At 42.5% G+C, this 27,326-nt stretch overlaps 1 protein-coding gene across 1 annotated transcript in view; it reads left to right on the top strand.

Moving 5' to 3' along the window:
- tgfb2 (transforming growth factor, beta 2) overlaps positions 1–26,968 on the top strand; it is a 77,788-nt gene extending 50,820 nt beyond the window's left edge. Inside the window, exons 2-7 of the mRNA XM_061673629.1 lie at positions 2,819–2,982; positions 16,327–16,459; positions 16,541–16,651; positions 16,777–16,951; positions 19,992–20,145; positions 21,669–26,968. Coding sequence (XP_061529613.1) covers positions 2,819–2,982; positions 16,327–16,459; positions 16,541–16,651; positions 16,777–16,951; positions 19,992–20,145; positions 21,669–21,827 — 896 coding nt within the window. The 3' untranslated portion in view covers positions 21,828–26,968. The remainder of the gene's footprint in view (positions 1–2,818; positions 2,983–16,326; positions 16,460–16,540; positions 16,652–16,776; positions 16,952–19,991; positions 20,146–21,668) is intronic.
- Positions 26,969–27,326: the final 358 nt, after the last annotated feature.

A 27,326-nucleotide genomic window follows, 5' to 3' on the forward strand; every position in this document is an offset into this window, starting at 1 on the left:
CGGTGATGTGTGAAAAAAAACATCCAGTCTCTTTACATACACCTCTCTCAGTCACTCTCTCATTTTCTCCTCGTCCATCCAACCCTTTTGATTGGCCTTAACGATGACTCCGGCTGGAAACCTTTCTTTGGGCAGCGTCTTTCTCTTAAAAATTACCATATGTGGTAGTTTCTGTCCATTACCGTGGCAACCAAGAACAACAGTGAAAGCAGACTTCTCATGCCCCGTGTTGCGTTTGGATACCGTGCTGGTCCCTTTTTTCTCCACAGTATGGTTCAAGGGGATGTCAAAAGTGTTGGTCCATGTTGGTGTTGTCGTCCATGTTGGTGATGTGGTTGGGCTGGATTTTTCTGTCGCTAATCTTGTTGCTGCAGTCGGTGCGGAGGATGGTCAGCTTTTCTTTGTAATCCGCTGGCAGTTGCTGCGCCACGTCGTCCTTGTGCGGATGGCGAGATGGCGCCTTTTCATAAAACGAAAGCACCAAGACGGACCTCCTTGAAAATGTTCGATCTTCATGTCTTGTGGTATCGATCTTCATGTCTTGTGGTATCGTTATTGCTTTCAGTCGAATGATGACTGTAGAGATGCTTCTCCCGGCCGGCTTTTCTTTGTTCAAGAATCCATTGTTCAAGTTGGTCTTCCAACTCTGGCCACCTCGCCTTGTTCCCGCGGAAACTCTATTTTGTCTTTTTAACTTGGCGCAGTTCATTCTCCTGCTTCCTCCACTTCCGAACCATTGCTTTTGAATTCTCTAACGGCTGCTCTAGCCTGTAGTTTGAATTGTGCCTCGTAAGCATGTCTCTTCACGGATGCCATTTTCGGGGGTCCTTAGCCAAACAAATGTTGTTTTGCAGCATACTGGTAGTACAGTATACCTACCGGAGGCGTGGCGGAGGTAAGCGTACGTACTGTACGTCGCTTTACGTAATGTTCTATAATTGGTTTATCGCTGCCAGCGTACGTCGTGCTACGTATTACGTCCCTATGTCGGCGGGAAATGTTCCGACAGTCAATCAAGCGGAGCGTTTACCAAACTCGCACAACATTTTTACAGATTTTGGAACTCAGTGCACACATAAGGCGCAACGGGTTGAAAGGCGCACCGTCGATTTTTGAGAAAATTAAAGGCTTTTAAGTGTGCCTTGCAGTGCTGAAAATATAGTAATATTGGCTCTATGTTGTCTCAGTAAACATGTGACATGAATTAAAATCCAATCCAGACACTTTTCTGCCGAGAGGACTGAAATCAGGTCCTTCAAATTTCTGGAGCTTATCTATGTCACTCGTGAAGATTTCCGCCTTCCCTTTCCATTCCCCGAGCCAGTGCTGTCAACATAACAAACACGTGTGCTCTCACACTTCTACATGGAGGCAACCAATCAGAGGAAATCAGAATCAGAATCATCTTTATTTGCCAAGTATGTCCAAAAAACACACAAGGAATTTGGCTTGGAGCCGCTCTAGCACGACAACAGACAGTCAATTGACAGAGAACACTTTGGAGACAAAGACATTGACAAAAAAACAGTCACTGAGCAATAGGGGGCACTCTTAGCCAAATATGGACAAAGCAGATACAAAACTGTGTCAAACTGAAGGAGCTGTCAGAGGAGGCTTTCCTGGACACGCATGGCAAAACCAAGGTGTTTGTTTTAAAAAAAATAAAATGAAATTGACACTTTTATACTAAGTCCATGTTAGAGAGTCACGCTATGGAGGTCTAAATAGGCTAAATATGGGACCTTTAAATTATGTAAGGGCTGTTAGATCATTTAATTATTTCACATATTGTGCATAAGAATCTCTTTCTCACTGGGTACTGAGATTGTCTACTCTCTCAAAACACACCAAGGAACCTCATGTTCAGGCCATGTGTTAAAGACCTCAGAGATACCTAATTCACTGTGTTGTGGGGCACTGTCAAACACTTCCCCACAACACATGGTTTCCAGTGCTACAGAAATTGCTAATGACAATTGTGTGTGTTCCGGAGCATCTGTCAGACATGTCTACACGTACTGTATGGCTGTCAGTGCTACACGTGTCACCCTGCTCATGTGGAAACATCTGTCAAACCCTTGCAGACACTAGTAGTGTTTGTGGGACTGCTACTATGCATAGCTGCTGTCATTCTGTGAAAGTGTTCTTCTACTGCGGTTCTGTTACACTAATATTAGTACATTTAGCTAAACTGATCTTCAAAGGGGCGGCACGGTGAGAGACTGGTTAGCACATCTGCCTCACAGTTCTGAGGACCGGGGTTCAAAAAAAATTTCTGAGCCACTTCTTGTCACTAGGGTCACGAGGGTGCTGGAGCCTATCCCAGCTATCATCGGGCAGGAGGCGGGGTACACCCTGAACTGGTTGCCAGCCAATCGCAGGGCACATACAAACAAACAACCATTCGCACTCACATTCACACCTATGGGCAATTTAGAGTCGTCAATGAATCTACCATGCATGTTTTTGGGATGCAGGAGGAAACCGGAGAAAACCCACGCAGGCACGGGGAGAACATGCAAACTCCACACAGGCGGGGCCGGGGATTGAACCCTGGTCCTCAGAACTGTGAGGCTGACGCTCTAACCAGTCGCCCACCGTGCCACCACATTGAGTAAACTTCATTGTTAAAACTAGAAATGTAGGATTGATTGAAATGCAGGTAGTGCCGGTGATATCAGGATAGGGGTGCAGAAAGTAAAGTTGTATTTCTGTTGTTTTACAATTAGTTCTAATAATTATTATTTTTTTAATCACCAACCTTCAAGTGTCCATGCCAGTCAGACACTAATTAATCCGTCTATTTCCTGTGTTTCAGATGTTATTTCTCCAACTCTCTTCAACCCTTACTTCAGACGGCTAATGTTTGATGTGTCCTCCATGGAGAAGAATGCCTCCAACCTGGTGAAAGCTGAGCTGAGAATCTTTCGTCTTCAAAATCCTAGTGCAAGAGTATCTGAGCAACGCATTGAGCTATACCAGGTAATACTGCTACAAGGACTAACATTATTTGACTGAGATTGCTGATGGAGTTACGATGAAGGAAATGGTTCTCAATGGTTGTCAAAGTGGAGGCGGTTTGTTTTCAGTACTCATCTTACTGATGAAATGCATCCAAAACTTTGACAACCGTGGAAGTATAGTGGCTAAGTCATTCGTGCAATAAATACTTTGTTAACATTGTGGTGTGATGTTATAAATAAAAGGCCTCACAAGTGGTAATTGATGCCTCAGTACAATTTACTTTCATTTTGTCAAAGAACCTTAAAATGCAAGAAAAAAGGCAAAACCACCTAGCTTACCAATTTAGAATTAACATCTTCTCGACTAAATATCTTTTTTCAGCTGCTTATTATTATAAGCAGTTATCCCTTATTTTAGTGCTAGTGCTTAAGGTCTAAACCCACAGGATAGCAAAAGATGACTTTTTGCATAACAAAAGATATACTCTTATTATACATTTGGATTAATATACTCTTAATCCAAATGCTAGCATTGAGAAATCACACACAGGAAGAGAGCACAAGATCGACTGAGCAAGTGGCAACATTTGAGCCTCATTTTCGCCAAGTAGTGCAGTTTGGTTCATTTGAGTTTGACAGTCATGTTTTTCTTAGAATTAAAAGCCAGATGTGAAGATGGCTGCAGGCTCTTCACAGACCTTTGTTTCCTGGGTCGCATTGCTCATGCTGTTGTTTCACTGGTATGGTCAGAATCAGAATCATCTTTATTTGCCATGTATGTCAAAAACACACAAGGAATTTGTCTCCTGTAGTTGGAGCCGCTCTAGTACGACAGCAGACAGTCAATTGACAGAGAACACTTTTTTGAGACAAAAAAATTGAGAAAAACAGTCACTGAGCAATAAACGGTTGCCAGTAATTCCGGTACAATTTCTTTGTTGTTGGTTTTTTTTTTTTTTTTTTTTTTTTTTTACTATAATGGATGGATGGATGGATGTGCAAAAAGTTGTAGAGTCCTCTAGCAATTAGAGCAGTTTGACTGACTAATAGAGCAATAGTCCGGTGCAATGACCATTGTGCAAAGGGCGCCGACACTTCAAGGAATATACATGCAGTTTAAAGTCACTAGTAGTGCGTTAATCTGGGACAATGTCAATTGTGCAAATGTTGTAGATACGACTCAGTCGATTGTGCAAATGGTGCAGATAGTCCTCAGGGACATGAGTGGCCAGTATTGGTCAACGACAGAGATACAAACAGTGCAGCGTGGCGAGACTACTACAGTGAGTGCATGAGTAATTGGCCCGACAGAAATGTGACAACAAACTCAAGACAAAAAATTGGAATTGCAAGTTAACTGTTTAAGAAGTTAATGACAAGAGGGAAGACGCTGTTGGAATGTCTGCTAGTTTTAGTTTGCATTGTTCGGTAGTGCCTACCTAAGGGAAGGAGCTGGAAGAGGTGGTGACCAGGATGGGGAGGGTCCAAGTGGATTTTGCATGCTCTTGTCTTAGTTCTGGCAGCGTGCAAGTCCTCAAGGGTGGGTAGGGGGGTACCGACAATCTATTCAGCAGTTTTTATTGTCTCATGGAGGCGGAGTTTGTCCTTTTTTGCGGCAGCACCAAACCAGACTGTGACCAGGATGTGGAAGTTAGCGCTAAACTGTTTTTCCAACTTTACTGCATAGTTTCTCTTTGCAATGTTAATTTCTTTAGTCAGCTGGTTTCTAGCACAATTATACAGGGCCCTGTCCCCACTTCAATATGTGTCCTCTTTAGCCTGACGAAGTTGCTTAAGTTTGGCAGTGAACTACGGATTGTTGTTATTGAATGTGCGAAATGACTTTGTTGGTACACACACCTCTTCACAGATACTGATATAGGAAGTGACAGTGTCCGTATATTCATCCAGACTGCCAGCTGAATTTTCAAAGACCCTCCAGTCTGTGCAGTCGAGACAGCTTTGAAGTTCTATATTTGCTTCGTTGGTTCACCTTTTCACTGTTTTCATCGTAGGCTTCACACATTTAAGTTCTTGCCTGTTTGTTGGTATTAAGTGATTTAAGCATTGATCAGACGAGCCCAGGGCTACACGAGGTATGGCACGGTATGCGTTATTTAGCGTAGTATAGCTTCTTCTTTTCCTTTTGGCTTGTCCCGTTAGGGGTCGCCACAGCGCGTCATCCTTTTCCATGTAAGCCTATCTCAGGCATCCTCCTCTCGAACACCAACTGCCATCATGTCTTCCCTCACGACATCCATCAACCTTCTCTTTGGTCTTCCTCGAGCTCTCTTGCCTGGCAGCTCCATCCTCATCATCCTTCTTCCAATATACTCACTATTTCTCCTCTGGACGTGTCCAAACCATTGAAGTCTGCGCTCTCTAACTTTGTCTCCAAAACATCGAACCTTGGCTGTCCCTCTGATGAGCTCATTTCTAATTTTATCCAACCTGGTCACTCCAAGAGCGAACCTCAACATCTTAATTTCCGCCACCTCCAGCTCTGCTTCCTGTTGTCTCTTCAGTGCCACTGTCTCTAATCCATACATCATGGCTGGCCTCACTACTGTTTTATAAACTTTGCCCTTCATCCTAGCAGAGACTCTTCTGTCACATAACACACCTGACACCTTCCTCCACCCGTTCCAACCTGCTTTGACCCGTTTCTTCACTTCCTGAACACACTCACCATTGCTCTGGACGGTTGACCCCAAGTATTTAAAGTCCTCCACCCTTGCTATTGCTTCTCCCTGTAGCCTCATTCTTCTTTCCATAACTTCATTGTGTGGCTCATCAACTTTATTCCTCTATAGTTGCCACAGGTCTGCACATCACCTTGTTCTTAAAAATGGGCACCAGTACACTTTTCCTCCATTCCTCAGGCATCTTCTCACGCACTAGAATTCTATTGAACAAGCTGGTCAAAAACTTCACAGCCACCTCTCCTAGATGCTTCCATACCTCCACAGGAATGTCATCAGGACCAACTGCCTTTCCATTTTTCATCCTCTTTAATGCCTTTCTAACTTCCCCCTTACTAATCATTGCCACTTCCTGGTCCACCACAATTACCTCTTCTACTCTCCCTTCTCTATCATTTTCCTCATTCATCAACTCCTCGAAGTATTCTTTCCATCTAGCAAGCACACTGCTGGCACCAGTCAACATATTTCCATCTCTATCCTTAATCACCCTAACCTACTGCACATCCTTCCCATCTCTATCCCTCTGTCTGGCCAGCCTGTATAGATCCTTTTCTCCTTCTTTAGTGTCCAACCTGCCATACATGTCATCATATGCCTCTTGTTTTGCCTTTGCCACCTCTACCTTTGCCCTGTGTCGCATCTCAATGTATTCCTTTCGCCTCTCCTCGGTCCTCTCAGTGTCCCACTTCTTCTTAGCTAACCTTTTTCCTTGTATGATTTCCTGTACTGTGAGGTTCCACCACCAAGTCTCCTTCTCTCCTTTCCTGCCAGAAGATACACCAAGTACTCTCCTGCCTGCTTCTCTGATCACCTTGGCTGCAGTGGTCCAGTCTTCTGGAAGCTCCTGCCGTCCACCGAGAGCCTGTATCACCTCTTCCCGAAAAGCTGCACAACACTCGTCCTGTCTCAGCTTCCACCACATGGTTCTCTTCTCTGCCTTTGTCTTCCTAATTTTCCTCCCCACCACCAGAGTCATCTTACACACCACCATCCTATGCTGTCTAGCCACACTCTCCCCTTACAGTTGGTAACCTCCTTCAGATTACATCGTCTGCACAAGATGTAATCCACCTGTGTGCTTCTACCTCCGCTCTTGTAGGTCACCCTATGTTCGTGCCTCTTCTGGAAAAAAGTGTTCACTACAGCCATTTGCATCCTTGTTGCAAAGTCTACCACCATCTGTCCCTCCAAGTTCCTTTCCTGGATGCCGTACTTACCCATCATTTCTTCATCACCCCTATTACCTTCACCAACATGTCCATTACAATCTGCACCAATTCCGACTCTCTCTCTGTCTGGGATGCTCAGAACTACATCATCTAGCTCCTTCCAGAATTTCTCTTTCACCTCTAGGTCACATCCTACCTGTGGGGCATAGCCACTAATCACATTACACATAACACCCTCAATTTCAAATTTCAGCCTCATCACTCGATCTGATACTCTTTTCACCTCCAAGACATTCTTAGCCAACTCTTCTTTTAAAATAACCCCGACTCCATTTCTCTTCCCATCTACACCATGGTAAAATAATTTAAACCCTGCCCCTAAACTTCTAACCTTACTGCCTTTCCACCTGGTCTCCTGGACACACAATATATCAACCTTTCTCCTAATCATCATGTCAACCAACTCCCGAGATTTTCCTGTCATAGTCCCAACATTCAAAGTCCCCACATTCAGTTCTAGGCTCTGTGTTTTCCTCTTCTCTTTCTGCCGAAGAACCCGATTTCCACCTCCTCTTCTTCTTTGACTTCGACCCACAGTAGCTGAATTTCCAACGGCGCCCCGCAGGTTGACGGCGCCGGTGGCGGACGTTGTTAACCCGGGCCACGACCGATCCGGTATGGAATTCTTTGGATGAACGCTCATATTTGTTTGGCAAGGTTTTAAGCCGGATGCCCTTCCTGACGCAACCCTCTGCATTTATCCGGGCTTGGGATCGGCCTACAGTTTGCACTGACTTGTGCCACCCATAGGGCTGCATTATTTAGCGTAGTATAGCAGTGGTCTAAAATGTTATTTTCCCTGTTCGGACGGTCAATGTATTTAGGGCTTGTATTTAGGGCGTTCGTGGTTAAGTTTAGCTTTGTTAAAGTCCCGAAGAATAATGAGGGGTGAGTCTGGGTGAGGTTTTTTTTCAATTTCGTTTACTTGTTCAGCGAGCGTTAGTTAGTTAGTTTTGACCGGCGTTCATGTTAGCTTGAATGAATGATGCGAACTCACAAGGCGAGTAGAATGGCTTACAGTTAAAAAACAGCGACTCTAAATGCAGGCTGCAGTGTGTGCTGAGCTCCGTGAGCTCCGTACACCATTTTTCATTGATATAGAAGGATATGCCGCCGCCTTTTGTTTTCCCCGATAATTCCATGACGCGGTCTGCCCGGTGAAGATGGAAGCCGGGAAGCATAACTGCGCTGTCTGGGATGCATTCACAAGCCAAGTCTCCGTGAAGCACAAGGCGGCGGAACGTCCGAAGTCTTTACTGGTCTTTATCAGAAGCTGAAGCTTGTCCGTTTTGTTGGGTAGGGAGCGTAGATTCGCGAGGTGGATTGATGGAAACGCCAATCTGTATCATCTCTTGCGGAGCTTCACTTGGATGCCGGCTCGCTTCCCTCTGTGGCGTCGCCCCCATCTCCATGCGCCATAGACCGCAGCCGCCCCCACGCCTGAGTGGATTTGCGAAGGTTGGTGAAAGAAAGTCCGGAGTAGACTCCCATATGTTTAGCAAGTCTTCCCTTGTGTAAGTGAGTCGCGTAATGTCTCCAAAGACGAACGAAAAACACAAAATACAACAATACTAGAGAGCACGTAACCGAGGCGTCCACATGGGTAGGCCCCATCTTGGAATCACCCTATCTACTGTATGTAGCTGCAATTATCCACATCCTGTATATACTGTAAATTCTGCCATTCACTATTCCAAACTATCCTGTGATGAGCTGAATTAAGCAGTGACTACGGAGAGTTGAGTTGATATTGGAATTTCAGCCAGAGGAGGGATGGACATCAACTAATGTACATGGGAACCAATAATTTGTCAAATGACTCTCACTGGGGGCAACTCCAGAGTGGAATAGAGTCCAACTACTCTCTGTGACTACAAGGTTGAATGTTGAAATCCTGTTGTGGAACAAAATATGAACACTTGTTTGAGATACCGACCACTTTAGGGTGCACCCCATCAGCTGCGATAGTCTCCAGATAATATAGACATGGGAAGAGAAGCAAGACAGAAAATGGATGGCTAAATGTCTGAGTTGCTGGGCTGCTTCCTGGGCACTTTTGAGGTACATTTGATCAAGGCCTCCCAAACTGTAGTGGGTGGTGACATCGTTCAGTTCCTCCACTATTTAAAACATGCTTCATGTACTATAGATTTGTACTATGTGTCACCCATACGACATACATTCAACATTGTATAATTATTAATAATGTACGATGAATTTAATTAGGTTGCCATACACCATAGATGTTTGAAAAAGCATTGTACAGAATAGAGAACTCCCCCCTCCAAAAAAAAAAAAAGCACTAGAAGAAAACAAAATAAATAACTATGTTTTACAACATAGACATTGTTTGACCTTCCATGATCCTTTTATACAGTGTTTAAGGTTGTTACTACTTCATTAAATAATTGTTTCCAACACATTGGAAAATTTTGATTAGTGATTTGATTCTGCAGTCACCCAGGGCTGGCTGTCGGTCAGCCTGTCTGCACCGGCTGGTTTCAATGCTATGTTTACATCCAGACAAGAGGATGACAGTTGAACTAAACACACCTCCAAACAGGGAGACTCTCAAGAAAACATAAAGCCTTTAAATGTGTGCAGGAGGAAGGGACAGAGCGGTACCACACAGGAGACTTGATAACATCCACCTTACACACATTTATCACACACAAACACTCACTCATGTCTATCTATACATAGGCAAACACAACACTTAATCTAGACGTTTAAAAATATATGAGCCCCTGAAATGCCTTGAAAGACTTTGTTGTGATGAATATGTCAGGATTATTTTCAAGACAGATAGGTAGGTAGAGGGTCAGGGTGGGTGGGTGTTTGTGTAACCAGGCAAGGCAAGGCAAGGCAGATAGATAGATAGATAGATAGATAGATAGATAGATAGATAGATAGATAGATAGATAGATAGATAGATAGATAAAGATTATTCTGATAAGCCAATTCATACTTACTTTTACTTACGTGCCTGGATGCAGAAGCCAGTCATACTGCAGCGGGGGGTGTTCTGCCTAGAACTGTGGTATTCAGGATAATACTTAGCCTAACGGTTGTGTGAAGAGATGTGTGAAGAGTGTGAAGAGATCCGTCAGTATCCCAATCTTTATAATGCAAATTCCAAGGAGTGTAAAGATAGCTAGATGGCTGAAAACAGAACGTGTTTGTTGTAATGTTTGGGATAGTACACGCCAGGAGTTTTGAGTATGGGCTCCACGCACAGGGGTTGCTGAAGATATTTACACTGCATCATGTGGACCAATGCGAAACCCTGTGGACATGCAAATGTAAATTGGTCTCTAATTGTTCTACGCAGAGGATAAATAATACAGCCTGACCGTGAGTACTGTTTTCCTTCGTTGCTGTATTGTTTGTGTTCATATATCTAATGCTTAAAGGGTTATCGCACAGCCACACTGTTAAGGGCTCCTCAGCAGATTATAAAGATGATATATTTATTGCAACAAGTGTGGTTGAAGTAGCTATGGGCGAAGGTTCCTGGTTCCTGGTTGGTGAAGGTGTCCATATGCTGAGTCCAGCCTGGCAGGGAATGTGATGCAAATCGGTCGTGCAGTTAATGAGAACAGGAAGCAGGCTGGAGACAAGAGGCATGGACAGGGCAGGATAAGTAACACAAAGTAAAAAGAGTGAATATAATAAGTGGCTGGAAGAACAAACTAAATCAACACAGAGTGTTGATGATCTGGTGGCGTCCCAGAGTGGATTAAGAGCAGGCAGCTGTAATCAGTTAGATCAGGAGCAGCTGCTAGTGATTCCAACACACCAAACCTGCAAAACATACACATACACATACACATACGTAAGGGGGCAGGGCTCAGGGTCCTTAGACAGCAGACCTGACACACACATGCTACGTCATTGCCTCTGTTAGCATTACTCTTAAGCAACCAGACTAAACGCGAAGCTATGTAAGTTTTTTTAAATACATGTGTAACTCTTATTGTCTTATGTTTAGTTCGACAGTAAACTTGAACTGAGAGAGGGAATAAACAGCTTGAAGCCTCTTTTTTGAAGACTATTATTTACTAATCCTTTCTGACACTGCCATCATACAACGCTTGTATCTCAAATTTTCACTTGGAAGTCAAATGAAAAAAATCGGTCCAACAATGGCACATCTGTGGAAGGGAAAGACACAGAGGTATTTAATTTAATTTAATCCCAAACCAAAATTGACACAATGGTCCTCATTCACTAACTGTGCTTACACAAATCTGTGATTCATCTATATGTTTGTACTTGTTTTTGTTTTTTTGAACCTCAGACCATGCATATGCACAAATAATGCAAGATCATCCATCCATCCATTTTCAACACCGCTTATCCTGGTTAGGGTTGCGGGACGCTGGAGCCTATCCCAGCTGACTTCGGGCGAAAGGCGGACTACACCCTGAACTGGTCGCCAGTCAGTCACAGGGCACATATAGACACAGACAACCATTCACACTCACATTCACACCGTCACTGAGTGGGAACTGAAACCACGCTGCCTGCACCAAAGTCAGGCGAGTGTACCACAACACCATCAGTGACTTAATGCAAGATCAGCTTTCAAAAAAATATGTCAAACACACATCTTTTACCCAAGACGCACATATTGAAACTCGAGTAATTTATACAAATACAAATAATAACTTTTATGATAACTTAAGGTGGCATGGTGGACGACTGAGTAGCACGTCGGCCTCACAGTTCTGAGGGCCCGCGACCAAATCCGGCCTCGCCTGTGTGGAGTTTGCATGTTCTCCCCGTGCCTGCGTGGGTTTTCTCCGGGCACTCCGGTTTCCTCCCACATCTCAAAAACATACATGGTAGGTTAATTGTAAACTATAAATTGCCCATAGTTGGTGGGTGGTGGAAAGGAACGATGGCTTGAGGGGCTCAATGAGGTCAGTGGACATTTAAGTCACCAGTGATTTTTCACCAGGTCATTCTGTATTTAATAAGACTGTACGGCTAAAGTTCATGTTCATGTTCAATGCTCCAGTCTCGCATGGGTCGCTGAGTCCTCTTCCACATATATGACATCACCATGCAAGACTGTTCGCGCCGCTTTTAAAGGGTATGTAATAACCTGCTTCAATTGGAGAGAATTGAAGTCAGCTGCAGTGACACCCACACTAGCGCAGACGTCCCATTATATGGCACACCAGTCCACTAAAGTACCAAAACCAGGTCTAGCTTGTCTTGCAGGAGTGGAGTTTGTGACATTCTGACAACCTGGTGTAACCTGCTCCCTCGTAGAGTTGCGACACACACTGTGGTGGATTTGTGCTAGTCAGAAAAACAGAGCCCTCAGTCTTAAATGTTAACAGCTTTACTGAGTATGAAAAATAACTAATAGACATAATAAACAACAAACACTTGCCATTATTGTGAGAGCATTTAATAGTAGTATATTAAATCCCATTATCATGAACATGCAGCATGTTCCCTATTCCCAATAAGGAAAATAACTAGAATTTGTGCCAATAAAGTGCTATTACTATATTTGCAGCATGCATGCAATTTGTTGCTTAATAGGTTTAAATTAAAACAAAGGTTAATCATACAAACCAGGCAAAAACAAAAACAATTTTTTAATGCAATAAACATGTATTAGTATTTACTTCATCTCAATCTAAATCCCAATCCCAGCTAAAAAGAAATCTGAGTTGAAGCTGCAGGAGTTGTGTTTTTAATTTGAGATGAGCCAAAATAAACACACGGTTCTGAAGGCCAGGATAGCAGAGTAATAATAGAAGTCCTTCTGCCATCTGGTTCAGCTCTTGCTCCTGGGCAACCAATCAAAGAGAGAGAAGGCTAGGTAGAGCTCAATTAATGCTTTGGCCAACAATCATGCATTGCATTCTAGCTTGTGTGTTTCCTATTTTTATACATTGGATATGGAATGATGACCAGTGAGAAACTCTCTTTTCAGTTGGCTGTGTATTTATATGTGCATTATGCCACACAAACAATCCATTTACATATCACATGAAGAGTTCAGCTAAGGGGGGGTGGTCTGTGCCTTGCACGTTGACACGTTGTGACGTTGTTAAAGAAAAAAGTATCTCTACCACAACTAGTTGCAGCTCCCCTTTTTTGCAGGGGACTGCAATGGGATTCGCACCTGCAGTTCTGAAAAGAATGAGCTAGTCTTCTTCTTTATTGGTCTTCAATGGTAGTCAGGCAGCCTACATCATGTGTGGCACACGATAACTGATATGTTGTTGAAGCCAACGGCACGGTGAACGACTGGTTAGAGCGTCTGCCTCCCAGTTCTGAGGACCGGGCTTCAATCCCCAGCCCTGCCTGTGTGCAGTTTGCATGTTCTCCCTGTGCCTGTGTGGGTTTTCTCCGGGCACTCCAGTTTCCTCCTGTGACCCTTGTGAGGATAAGCAGCTTGGAAAATGGATGGATGGATGTTTAAGCCAAAAAAGAGATCCTGATCCTCATTCAAATAAGACAGGATTTTTGTCAATTTTTTAATACAACAAAATATGTAGGACTAAAGGAGACTGTCCTACTTGGAGGAAGGGAGTTATATCTTGACCATTGGAAGTTTTTAATTGAATTGAATGGAAATGACATATGGTCTTTCTAAAGGGTCAATAAATAACTGGATGAACCAAAATTTATTTCAATTAAACCACAACAAAGCTGAGGGGATTGTTTTGGGCTGTAAAGAAAATAGGACTGCTGTCATTAAACACTTGAGTCACTGTCTTTAAAAACCAAAGTCAAACACCTTGATATGCTGATAGATTCTGATCTGACTTTCAGCTGTCATATGAAATCAATCATCAAAACCGCCTTCTAGCAACTGTAAGAACATATCCAGAGTGAAGGGTTGCATGTTCCAAGCAGACCATCGTCCATGCTTTTGTCTCCAGTAGACTTGATTATTGTAATGGTCTTCTGACTGAACACCCCCCCCCCCCACACACACACACACAAAACAGAACATTACACAGCTGCAGCTAATTTAGAACACTGGAGCCCGGGTTCTGACCAGAACAAAGACATTAGAGCATATTAATCCAAGTCTTTACATTGGCTCCCAGTCACCAATAGAACAGACTTTAAAGTTCTTCTACTTATCTATAAATCACTGAATGGTTAGGTCCTGATTATATTATAGAAATGCTAATGGAATATAAAACCAGTTGGGTTCTGAGATCTGCAGACTCAGGTCGGTTAGTGGGGCCCAGAGTTCAAACTAACATAGTGAAGCAGCATTTATATGTTAGCTGCACATAAATGGAATAAGCTGTCAACAGAAGTCAGTAAATGTTTTTGAATGCAGGTTCTCATGCTTAAGATTGAGCTCTTTTAAAGCGTTTTAAAATATATATTTGTTTAAATCTTTTACTTGCACTGTGAGTTCTTTTAATAATTTTACTAAGATGTCTTTACTTTCTGTACTTTGTTTTTAAATGTATTTTGGTCTTTGTTTGTAAATGCTTTTAATTGTACTTTTAATCATGTCCTGCACATTTGGTTACCTTGTGTATGAAATGCACTATATAAATAAAGCTGCCTTGCCTTGCTTAATGTCATGTTGTGGGGGGGGGGAGAATGCTAACAAATAAAACTGAATCACAATGACTTCTTTGTATCTCTGGGAGAACCCATTGCAAATTTAACAGATAAGGGAGTTTGAAAAGACATTTTGATTTCTGGCTGTTGCCAAAATAGCCCACAACTAAATTACACAGTAATGCTTTTGCACCAATATTAAGATATCAAGAAGGCTAGGAAACTAGACGAATATATACTTTACCGATTGTTTTGTTTGTTTGTACAGTACAGTGCTACAAAAAAGTATTTAGTCAGCCGCCAATTGTGCCAGTTCTCCCACTTAAAAAGATGAGAGAGGCCTGTAGTTTTCATCATAGGTGACCTCACCTATGAGAGACAAAATGTGAAAAGAAAATCCAGAAAATCACATTGTCTGATTTTTAAAGAATTTATTAGCAAATTATGGTGGAAAATAAGTATTTGGTTAATAACAAAAATTCATCTCAATACTTTGTTATATACCCTTTGTTGGCAATGGCAGAAGTCAAACGTTTTCTGTAAGTCTTCACAAGGTTTTCACACACTGTTGCTGGTATTTTGGCCCATACCTCCATGCAGATATCCTCTAGAGCAGTGATGTTTTGGGGCTGTCACTGGGCAACACAGACTTTCAACTCCCTCCAAAGATTTTCTATAGGGTTGAGATCTGGAGACTGGCTAGGCCACTCCAGGACCTTGAAATGCTTCTTACGAAGCCACTCCTTTGTTGCCTGGGCGGTGTGTTTGGGATCATTTTCATGCTGAAAGAACCAGCCACTTTTCATCTGCAATGCCCTTGCTGATGGAAGGAGGTTTTCACTCAAAATCTCACGATACATGGCCCCATTCATTTTTTCCTTTACACAGATCAGTCGTCCTGGCCCCTTTGCAGAAAAACAGCCCCAAGGCATGCTGTTTCCACCCCCATGCTTCACAGTAGGTATGGATTCCTTTGGATGTAACTTAGCATTCTTTCTCCTCCAAACACGACAAGTTGAGTTTTCACCAAAAAGTTCCATTTTGGTTTCCTCTGACCAAATGACATTCTCCCAATCCTCTTCTGGATCATCCAAATGCTCTCTAGCAAACTTCAGACGGGCCTGGACATGTTCTGTCTTAAGCAGGGGGACACGTCTGGCAGCTGCAGGATTTGAGTCCCTGGCGGCGTAGTTTGTTACTGATGGTAGCCTTTGCTACTTTGGTCCCAGCTCTCTGCAGATCATTCACTAGGTCCACCCGTGTGGTTCTGAGATTTTTGCTCAGTCATTTTTACCCCACGGGGTGAGATCTTGCGTGGAGCCCCAGATCAAGGGAGATTATCTGTGGTCTTGTATGTCTTCCATTTTCTAATAATTGCATATCAAGCTGCTTACCTATTGCAGATTAAGTCTTCCCAGCATGGTGCAGGTCTACAATTTTGTTTCCTTTGACAGCTCTTTATTTTTGGCCATAGTGGAGTTTGAAGTGTGACTGTTTGAGGTTTAGACAGGTGTCATTTGTACTGATGAGTTCAAACAGGTACCATTAATACAGGTAACAAGTGGAGGACAGAGGAGCCTCTTAAAGAAGAAGTTACAGGTCTGTGAGAGCCTGAAATCTTGCTTGTTTGTACGTGACCAAATACTTATTTCCACCATAATTTGATAATAAATTATTTAAAAATCAGACAATGGTGATTTTCTTCCTCATTTTGTCTCTCATAGGTGAGGTTTACCGATGATGAAAATTACAGGCCTCTCCCACCTTTTTGAGTGGGAGAATTTGCACAATTGGTGGCTGACTAAATACGTTTGTGCCCCACTGTATATTATGTCTTATATTTAATGTCTCATGCCTCTCTACTGTGCTCAGATTTTAGCACACAAAGACCTGACATCCCCAACCCAACGATACATTGACAGCAGAGTGGTACGAACACAAACAGAGGGCGAGTGGCTTACCTTTGATGTGACAGAGGCAGTGAGTGAATGGATGAACCACAGAGGTGAGTGCAGTCCAACTCTCATTCCTTATTGGATGTAGAGCACTGTGACATTACATTGATGTCATATTTGTCTCTTCTCAGACAGAAACAGTGGATTCAAGCTCAGTCTACATTGCCCATGTTGTACTTTTGTTCCATCAAATAACTACATCATTCCAAACAAGAGTGAGGAGCTGGAGGCACGGTTTGCAGGTTATTTGATCTGAAAGCTTCTTAAACAATGTTAGGTTAATATTAATGGAATATTAATAAGCAATGTCTCAATAGCTTTTTGCCGCAGCCTACTGTGATCAATTTGCCCCGTATTTGTTCTCTAGGTATTGATGACAGCTTCATCAACGGTGGTGATCTAAAAGTATTCAAGAGGCTGCGCCATAGTACTCGGCCTCCACACCTTCTAATCATGCTGCTACCCTCATACCGATTGGAGTCTCCATTTCACCACAAAACACATCGAACAAAGAGAGCCCTGGATGCAGCTTACTGCTCTAGGTACTGAGCTACAGTAGATCATCCATCACCAGGATAATATGAATGAATTAATTTGCTATTTCTAGAAATTACCTACTCAAGTTACAGCCAAGTACTGTACATGATGTATTGTTTGGATGCTTGCGTCATTTATTATTTACGTTTTATGTTTACCTGCAGGAGTGTCTGTTGAGCTATTGCATGCATCATCACTGTTGATCCCTTTATTGGATTGTTTCTGCTCTGCCACATGTATTTGTCTCCTAAGTGGTTGACCAGTAGCAAGTCTCAACTGATCTTTAATTTTTAAAGGGGACATATTACTTAAAGTTGACTTTTTAATTGCTTGTATTTTTCTGGTGATAGGTTGGGCATTTGTGTTTGGGAATGCATCTGCTGCATGCGCTACATATGCAGAGTCACACATTAAGGGCCATATTTCTGTGAATGCCGTAAATCCTAAAAACGGTGCGCCAGAGGTGGGTTAGGCCAGTGGTTTTAATTTCGTAGATGAGCGCAAGCCAGCGGCTCTGACAGTGGGCGTGCTGCGCCACTGTGGGTGTGTTCACAGCTGACTTCAGTAGCTGCAAATCAAAGCAGATCCTCTCATTCCCTTTAAATGCGGTGCAACTGTCAGTCTCGACCGAGACATGGCACAGCATTCTCTGTGTGGAAGAGGATGTTTTTTTCCATTTATTCGAGGTCGGGTCGTAGGGCAGTAGCTTTAGCAGGGAAGCCCAGACTTCCGTCTCCCCAGCCACGTCGTCCAGCTCTTCCGGGGGGACCCCAGGCGTTCCCAGGCCAACCGGGAGACATAATCTCTCCAGCGTGTCCTGGGTCGTTCCCAGGGGCCTCCACCCGGTGGAACATGCTCGGAACAACTCACCAGAGAGGCGTCCAAGAGACATCCTAATTGGATGCCCGGGCCACCTCATCTGGCTCGACTCTGAGCCCCTCTCAGATGACCAAGCTTCTCACCCTATCTCTAAGGGAGAGCCCGGACACCCTGCGGAGGAAACTAATTTCGGCTGCTTGTATCAAGGATCTTGTTATTTCCGTCACGACCCACAGCTTGTGACCATAGGTGAGAATAGGAACGTAGATCGACCGGTAAATTGAGAGCTTCGCCTTTCGGCTTTGCTCCTTCTTCAACACAATGGACCGATACAAAGTCTGCATCACTGCAGACGCTGCACCGATGTATCTGTCGATCTCCCTTTCCATTTTTCCCTCACTCGTGAAGAAGACCCCAAGATACTTGAACTCTTCCACTTGGATCAGGATCTAATTCCCAACCCTGGAGAGGGCACTCCACCCTTTTCCGACTGAGGACCATGGTCTCAGATTTGGAGGTGCTGATTTTCATCCCAACCGCTTCACACTCTGCTGTGAACCGCTCCAGTGAGAGTTGGAGATCAGGGCTTGAGGAAGCCAACAGAACCACGTCATCTGCAAAAAGCAGAGATGCAATACTGAGGCCACCAAACCGGACCCCCTCTACGCCTCGGCTGCGCCTAGAAATTCTGTCCATAAATGTTATGAACAGAATGGGTGACAAAGGGCAGCCTTGGTGGAGTCCAACCCTCACAGGAAACAAGTCCGACTTACTGACGGCAATTCGGACCAAACTCTGACTCCGGTCGTACAGGGACCGAACAGCCCGTATCAGGGGGTTCGGTACCCCATACTCCCGAAGCACCCCCCACAGGACCCCCCGAGGGACACGGTCGAACGCCTACTCCAAGTCCACAAAACATATGTAGACTGGCTGGGCGAACTCTCATGCACCCTCGAGGACCCCACCGAGGGTGTAGAGCTGGTCCACTGTTCCACGGCCAGGACGCAAACCACACTGCTCCTCCTGAATCTGAGATTTCACTTCCCGATGGACCCTCCTCTCCAGCACCCCTGAATAGACCTTACCAGGGAGGCTGAGGAGTGTGTCGTTAGAACACACCGTCCGGTCCCCCTTCTTAAAAAGGGGGACCACCACCCCATACTGCCAATCCAGAGGCACTGTCCCTGATGTCCACGTGATGTTACAGAGGCCTGTCAACCAGGAGAGCCCCACAACATCCAGAGCCTTTAGGAAACTCCAGGTGAATCTCATCCACCCCCCGAGTGGCCAAGACAGCGGCCGCAAGTCCGATGACACGACCACAAAGTTGATCATCAAACTGCGGCCTAGGGTGTCTTGGTGCCAAGTACACATATGGAGACCCTTTTGCTTGAACATGGTGTTCATTATGGACAATCTGTGAAGAGCACAGAAGTCCAATAACAGAACACCGCTCGGGTTCTGATCGAGGTGTGCATAGGCACAAACAACAGTCAGGACCCGTCCCCCCACCCGAAGGCGGAGTGTGGCTACCCACTCGTCCACCGGGGTGAACCCCAATGTGCAGGCACCGAGCCGGGCGGCAATAAGTATACCCACCCCTGCTCGGCGCCCCTCACCGTGGGCAACTCCAGAGCGCAAGAGAATCCAACCCCCCTCGAGAGGACTGGTACCTGAGCCCAAGCTGTGTGTAGGCGAATCCGACTATGTCTAGTAAGAACTTCTTGATCTCACACACCAGCTCGGGCTCTTTCCCTGCCACAGAGGTGACGTTCCATGTTTTTTTTGGTTTTTTTTTATTGTACTTCTAGCAATTCAGAAGTACAATAAAAAACAAAATACATTTAAACATTCATTTGTTTATTCTGAATACCCTGCTAAGCTCTTCGCACTTTGAAGGATAACGGTCTATGTCCATGAATATTCACCCCAAGATGTTTGGTGAAGCTGTGTTCAGTCAGTATTTTGGGAGTATCAGATGCCACTGCCATAGTTTTCTTCCCCACTGTGACAATTTTCAAGATAATAGTAATATGAATGATGGACTAATCTGCAACAATATAACTCATGATTTACATCCTCATTCAACTCAGTCAAGCATTGCAGTTAAGTTTGGCTTGCCTTGGTACAGTAAATGTGTTTGATGGAAAAGGGGCTTAAGTGTAACGTAAAAGCAGAACTGCGCTGCATTTCATCTCTCATCTTCTCCTTTATGAATTGTAGAAATGTTCAAGACAACTGTTGCTTAAGGACCCTCTACATTGACTTTAAGAAAGACCTTGGCTGGAGGTGGATTCATGAGCCAAAGGGCTATGAGGCCAACTTCTGTGCTGGAGCCTGTCCTTATCTATGGAGTTCTGACACACAGCATGCCAAGGTACTGTAGGGCTTACAAAGGGTCGGAGTTTAAACAATCTACGAATTGTGAGTGAGGAAAGTTAACGAGAAAGTTACATTTAAAACTATATACAGTGCCTTGAAAAAGTATTTGCCCTGTTCTCAAGTTCTATTTTCTTTGTATCTTAGAAAGCTGAGTTCATTTTCACATTTCATTACCTCCAGACCCGTTTACCCATTCACTTAAATTCAACGTCTGACAAAATGAAGTCGGCCAAATGAACTCCAAAAGCTGCAACAAAATGCCACGATCCAAATTAATTAAAGAACATCCATCCATCCATTTCCTGTACCGCTTATCCGCACTAGGGACGCGGGCGTGTTGGAGCCTATCCCAGCTATCTTCGGGCGAGAGGCAGGGTACACCCTGAACTGGTCGCCGGCCAATCGCAGGGCAATTCAAGAACAAATGAGAAATAAATGAATTGACATCTGTCAGTCTGGAAAGGGTTACAAAGCCATTTCTAAAGCTTTAAGACTCCATCGAACCGCGATGAGAGCCATTCCTTGCTAGCCTACAAAAATTACCCCAAGAGCACAGCGACAACTCATCCAGGAGGTCCCAAAGGAACCCGGGACAACATCTAAAGAGCTGTAGGCACCCCTTTCCTCCTTTAAGGTCAGTGTGCATGACTCAACAATAAGGAAGAGACTGGGCAAAAATAGCATCAATGGCAAAGGTCCAAGATGGAAACCACTGTTTACTAAAAAGAAAAAGGCTTGTGTTCATCTGAATGATTCATAGGACTTTTGTGTAAAAATTCTATGGACTGACGTGACGAAAGTTGAAAATTTTTTGAAAGTTTGTGTCTCGTTAATGCTGACATAAATGCGACACGGCATTTCAGAAAAAGAACATCATACCACCAGTTAAACATGGTGGTGGTAATGAGATGGTCTGGGGCAGCTTTGCTCCTTCAGGAACTGAACGACTTGCTGTGATTGATGAAACCATGAACTCTGCTCTTTTCCAGCAAATCCTGAAGGTGAATGTTCAGCTATCAGTTTTTGACCTCAAGCTGAGGCTGACTTGGGTTCTGCAACAGGACAAAGATTCAAAACGCACCAGCCAGTCAACTTCTGAACATCTTAAAAAAACAAAATTAAGGTTTTGGAGTGGCCTAGTCAAAGTCCGGACTTGAATCTGATTGAAATAGTGCAAGGAAAAGTAGGCCAAAATTTCTCCAGAGAGATGTAAAAGACGCATTGCCAGATCAAGAAAATGCTTGATTTCGGTTGTTGCTGCTGAGAGGGGCCCCAAAAGTTATTAGGTTTAGGGGGCAATTACTTTTTCAGACAGAGCCAGGTGACTTTCAGTTGTTTTTTAAATCAACAAAATCACTATTTAAAAATTGGATTTCATGTTTACTTTGACTGATTGATGTTGTTTGATGATCTCAAACAAAGTGGGGAAACTATGCAAAAAAAAACATTTGAGAAGAGGCCAAATATTTTTTCACGTCACTGTAGATGACAATTTGATTGTTATTCTTGTGTTTCCAGGTGTTAGGCCTTTATAACACCATTAACCCTGATGCATCAGCGTCACCCTGCTGTGTGTCCCAGGACCTTGAACCCCTCACCATCCTTTACTACATCGGCAAGACACCGAAAATAGAACAGCTCTCCAATATGAAGGTCAAGTCTTGCAAGTGCAGCTAGAAACTAAGCCAGCACAAGCCACTCCCACCTTCCTTCACACAATAACGCACACACACCATTTGCAACCATGCTCTCTCTTCTATTTTTGTACACACAGTCCAGTGTCATGTGATCAAGATTAGAGGTACTGAACAAATAAACCTCATTCCAAAATGGCACTGCAATGCTCTTACGAATACACTACACAGACCATGATTCCATAAAGACTTTTCCACCATGTGCCTTGAATTTGTTTTTGTTTGTTTCTATGCTGTTTAACAGACACCGAATCTGTCTCATGGTTCAATATTTTGATGATGAACATTCGTCCAAGTTGAAGTGTGCCTTCAGTTTGTGGTGCCCTGCATGGCTTTCTAAGCATCAGCCCCTGTTGGCTATCAGATGTTAAGATTCAACCTGTCATATCCAACCAAGCCTCTTCTTTCGAAAGAGAAACAGCGCAGTTATTTTGGTGCAAACATAAGGTTGGGGTATTGTTTTAATGCAGCTAAACAATCTAAACGAAAGGCTAGATGAATAAGAAGTCCTCAGTTCTTTTGTTTTTTGTTTTTTTGGGGGGGTTTTTTTATAATGAAATTGACAACCGTGAAATGACTGGCATTATCGGTGCAAGATGCAGTGTAGGCAATGACGTTGCATGTTTTGTGCAGTATGTTTGCCATGGAGTTTAAGATGATTAATTACCACTGTCTTTCAGTGAAACACACTGGAATTGACAGAAACGCAGTTTTAGGGAGACTGACAAATACTCAGTCTTGACTTCCATCATTTTCCCCTCAAAATAAGAAATGTACCAATTATTGTTGGTTTAGTTTAGGAGAATTGCTATATTATACAGCTTTTTAAATTGAAGCATTTTTAAGTCAAAATTGCATGATTGGCAGAATAGATCAGTTATAAACTACAATAACTTTTAACTTGTTGCTACGTGAGCTGTAATTTACTGTATCAATAGATGACACCCTAGAACATTATTGGACCAGGATTCTCATTTCAAATTAGAAAATCCCACTGCGCACCACCATACGGAATGTGCATTGCTGCCACACCAGAAAAAGAAAGTTCAGTATCGCCTTATAACATGATCAATTTCACGTTTTAATATGATTACTTATCCCGTTGAAACATATCTTTGACTTCTACATTTGGCTAAACAAAATAAAGCAATTTCTCCTGGTTCAGGTCACTTGCAGAGCTTCATGAATGTACATATGCGTGTCTTCTTTTTACGTCTTAAATCTTTGTAAACACTTGGCCTTGTCTTTTAAAAACAAATTTTTAAGTAGGCTATTATAGACGAGCAGCGTAGTTACGTGGCTAGTAACTTTGATTTATAAGATACAAAAAGAAGACACAAGGTCTTCATAGTGCTACGCCAGTGACCTGAACTAGAAATAATTGCTTTGTTTTGTTTTGACGAATGTGAACGTGAAACTTATCACGTTAAAACGTTAAAATGTATCTCCTTTTAATGTGAAATTTATCATGTTAAAACATGTTATTTATCACGTTACAAACTGATACTGAACTCTTTTTTTCTGGTTTGGCAGCAATATGCTTCTGTACCAGCAGACAAAAATGTTACAGAAAGTATACAGTAAATACTGAAATAATGGTGATCTCATCTCAATTTACTAACAAATTCACATACTCAGTGTGAAATCTGGGTCTGTTTAGTTGAACACAAAGCTGATATACTCGCAGGAAGCCATGACTTACACCATGAATGGCAACAGAACAGGTTCATTGTACCTAATTGTTCTGCCTGCCACTGTACTTCAATGGCATAGATAGATGAACAAAGCTATATTCATAATGATAAATAATGATATTCTGACAAATAAAGTGAAATTGGATTTCATCCCTGATGTTCACTCACGGCACACCTGGTTGGAAATCATTGCCCTAGATAACCTTGTCACATGTTGCTATTAATGTTTGAACAACAATGACCCTGCCAAGAGGTGATTGAATATATCCATCCATTTTCTGAGCCTCTTCTCCTCACTGCTGGAGCCCATCCCAGCCGTCATCGGGCAGGAGGCAGGGTACACCCTGAACTGGTTGCCAGCCAATCGCAGGGCACATACAAACAAACAACCATTCGCAGTCACACCTACGGGCAATTTAGAGTCACCAATTAATGCATGTTTTTGGGATGTGGGAGGAAACCGGAGTGCCCGGAGAAAACCCACGCAGGGACGGGGAGAACATGCAAACTCCACACAGGGGGGGCCGGGGATTGAACCCCGGTTCTCAGAACTGTGAGGCTGACGCTCTAACCAGTCGTCCACCATGCCGTGATTGAATATATGAATCAGAAAAACCCTGGTAGAAAAAAGCATTTGTTAACATGAAAGCGTTTTAATGTTATCAATGTATTGACAAAATGTTGATTGTCATCATCACAATGTGCAGGTGGCTTTGCAAGGATACGGCCTTTCTTTCATTCTCCTTCTATAGAAGGCCAAGTCAACATGAATCAACTCACGCACTTGTCTCATGAGACGCGAGAGTAAAGGCAAACACTGGAAGTTTATGTGATAAGTGTCTATATGTGAAATGAGTTCTGGAACATGACACAGATCCACCCTCAATTCCCATCCACCTTTAGCGCTCTCCCTTATTCAGTCACATCACATCCTCATTTGCATTTGTCTTTGTTTTGTATCCTTTGTATGTTTAATATATTCATTGTTTTGCTATTTAAGATGTTCGTGCTTAGGTGCCTCACACCCAAGAGATTTTGAATATAGTTGAGATGTGGACAGTTAACCTTGCATTGTGGAAATGCAACCTCTACATCCATTTGTATCTTTCAGGTGCTCTATTAAATATTATTTTTGTTGTAAAATGTTAATAGTTTTGGACAAAACTACTGTCTGTTGATATGGTGAAAGGGTAAACAACTTCAATGTACAAAACGTTTTTTTGTTTTTTTTGTTTTGTTTTTTTCAAACTGTTGACTCTGTCGAATATGTGTCTGTCATAAAAACATGGTTTGGGAATGAAACTTTGCAAGTGCTGCAATCGGATTCCTGCAGCACATAGATGGCTATTCTGTATAATTGTTTTGCATTACAAAGCGATAAGCCGTTTTAAAATTGTTACGTTTTTGACAGCCCCGAGACCTTTGCGGGCCAAGTGCATCTTACTAAAAGGCATTGATTTGCTGTAGCTTCATAAGGAAGAGACTTTAAATTTGTATTTTTTTTTTTACAGGAGATATTTCAGACCACTTACTGTAGTGAGTATGTTGATAACATGGGCATTAAAGCAGTTTTTATGATGCATGTCAAAATTTGATATTTGGCAGTTCCGCAGCATTTGTTAAATGCGAAAGCCATCAGCCAGATGTAAGAAGCTACTGAAATTCCTACCATTCACAGTTTAGGATGATTTAAACAGCAATCATACAATTCTTAAAACATTCTTGGATCCAAGAAAAATTGAGGTGTTTCGCTTTGCTCCTCTGGTATTTTCTGGAAAAATAACAACATTGCTTCCTCATTGCCTCCTGTATGTCAATTTGAAAAAGGCCTAGCTGGAGGAAATACAGCAATTTGAAACAGGGATCAAGGAGCAAATATAACAACTTTCCTTGGGAATTAATGGGAATTTATGAACATTTTGAGGAATTAATCTGCAGGACTAAAGTGGAAATTTGAAGATTTGTTTATTACAGGGAAGTTTTTTTGTACAAAAGTAATAACTTCTTGTGGCAGTATATTTCTTCGCAATTAGATTAAATTTGCAATTTCCAAATTTTTCCCAATTAAAGCACTTCTTTAACAATTACAATTTACAAATAGTTTAAATAAAAAGTTATTTACTTCTATTCCTAAACAGAAAACGTTAGTGGTTGAATGTTATGCTTTATTAATTCCAGACTTCTCAGAAATGCCTAGTGAGGCAGCTCAAATGTCCGTATAAAAAAAGTGTATTGAGTTTGAAAGTCCTTATTTCTGTTCAAGATGGTAAACGTTGAAATCTCAGAGAAACAGGAAGAGTCTGCATTAAAGAACAAAATGATTCTAGTCTCTTCTTGTGGTCTTATCAATTTGTTGTTCCGTATATGTACAGTAGATGATGTGAGTTTGTATGAGTCATCACAAATGTCCAGTTAATTTGCATCGATGATCTTTTATTCTCAAGGAAAGTTAAAAACTGTATTTCCAAATTCCTCCTAAAAAAAAAACTCCATTGGTAAGTCCCTTTTTTCGTACCTTCTGAAAGAAAACTCAAAAGTTCCTGTGATTATATTTTACAAGGAACTCTGTTAAGTAAACAAATCTGCATAGAATATATCCCTAACATGACACAAATGCCTTCTGCCATTTATGTCCCTTCTACTGTACTCTATTTGGATTTGGATTGTTTCGCTTGTGTCCTCGGTCACAAAGAGTTGAACCTTCAGCAGTAGTTTGTGGTTAGTTTAAGAAGCTTTCCACACTTGGAGAAAGTAAAAGAAGTGATGACTGTTTTATACACATGAGGAGAACACTGGTGTCATGTCACGCACTCAACAGAGTCATGTGCTTACCCCACAGTGGTTTGGAAAGCTCTGGGTTCAGAGAGGGGTTGTCTTTTGGCAAGTGATGACAGTACATAGGGAGAAACACTGAGTACGATCAGTGTGATTTGACCCAATTTAGGAATGTTGCTTACTAGAAGAAGAGACCTTTCAAATGTTTTATGATCCAAAAACATTACGAAATATATCGGTCAGTCAATGGTCAAGTGTTCCACTTTGTTCAAGCTTATAATAATGTCAACACTGAGGCATATTCCTGCCAATATAAAGCTTTTGTTAACCCACAACGTCTGTCTGTCATTAGCTTTTCAAACAAATTGCACTGATGCTGTTTTATTTTTAGTATGTTGAAAAAGAGTTCTTCCTTTTATATTTTAGTGAGTTAAACACCCCTTCCCCCGTCCTTTATCTAACGAGGCGTGTCGATGACCATCCCAACAGGGCAATCGGTGCCAGTGGACATCCTGACTAGCAGGGAAATAGGATTTCTACACGCCTAGTTTGTCATGGTAGAGCCGTTGTTGTATTTGTATTTGTATTTGTTGTTTTTAATTATGTGATTGTGACCCACTATACTGTACTCTAATATGGTATACTGTGGTGCTCTAGTGCTAAATAAATTATTTATGTTTGAATTAATCCTTTGCTGTGTTGTGATCATTTACATTGCATCCTCCTGATTTTAGAAGAGAAATGTTTTCAGTTTTATAACCTGGTAAGTGATCTAAGAAGCAACATGTCGATGATTTTAGCACATACAGACTGCAACTACTACTACTGCTACTGTATGTTTTTCCTCTCCACATTTTGCACACAAATAAAGAGAAAATGGAAAAGAACAACTTTTGCACTTCAGTTAATCCTTTTTGTTGGACTCCATAATACCAACCTCCATATTCACAGTGATGGGTTTTTTTCCTTCCTGCCAATCCCCTGATTTAAACTGCAGTTCAGTTAAGGCAAAC

The sequence above is a fragment of the Phycodurus eques genome, chromosome 4, assembly GCF_024500275.1.
Source record: "Phycodurus eques isolate BA_2022a chromosome 4, UOR_Pequ_1.1, whole genome shotgun sequence".
NCBI classification, from domain to species: domain Eukaryota; kingdom Metazoa; phylum Chordata; class Actinopteri; order Syngnathiformes; family Syngnathidae; genus Phycodurus; species Phycodurus eques.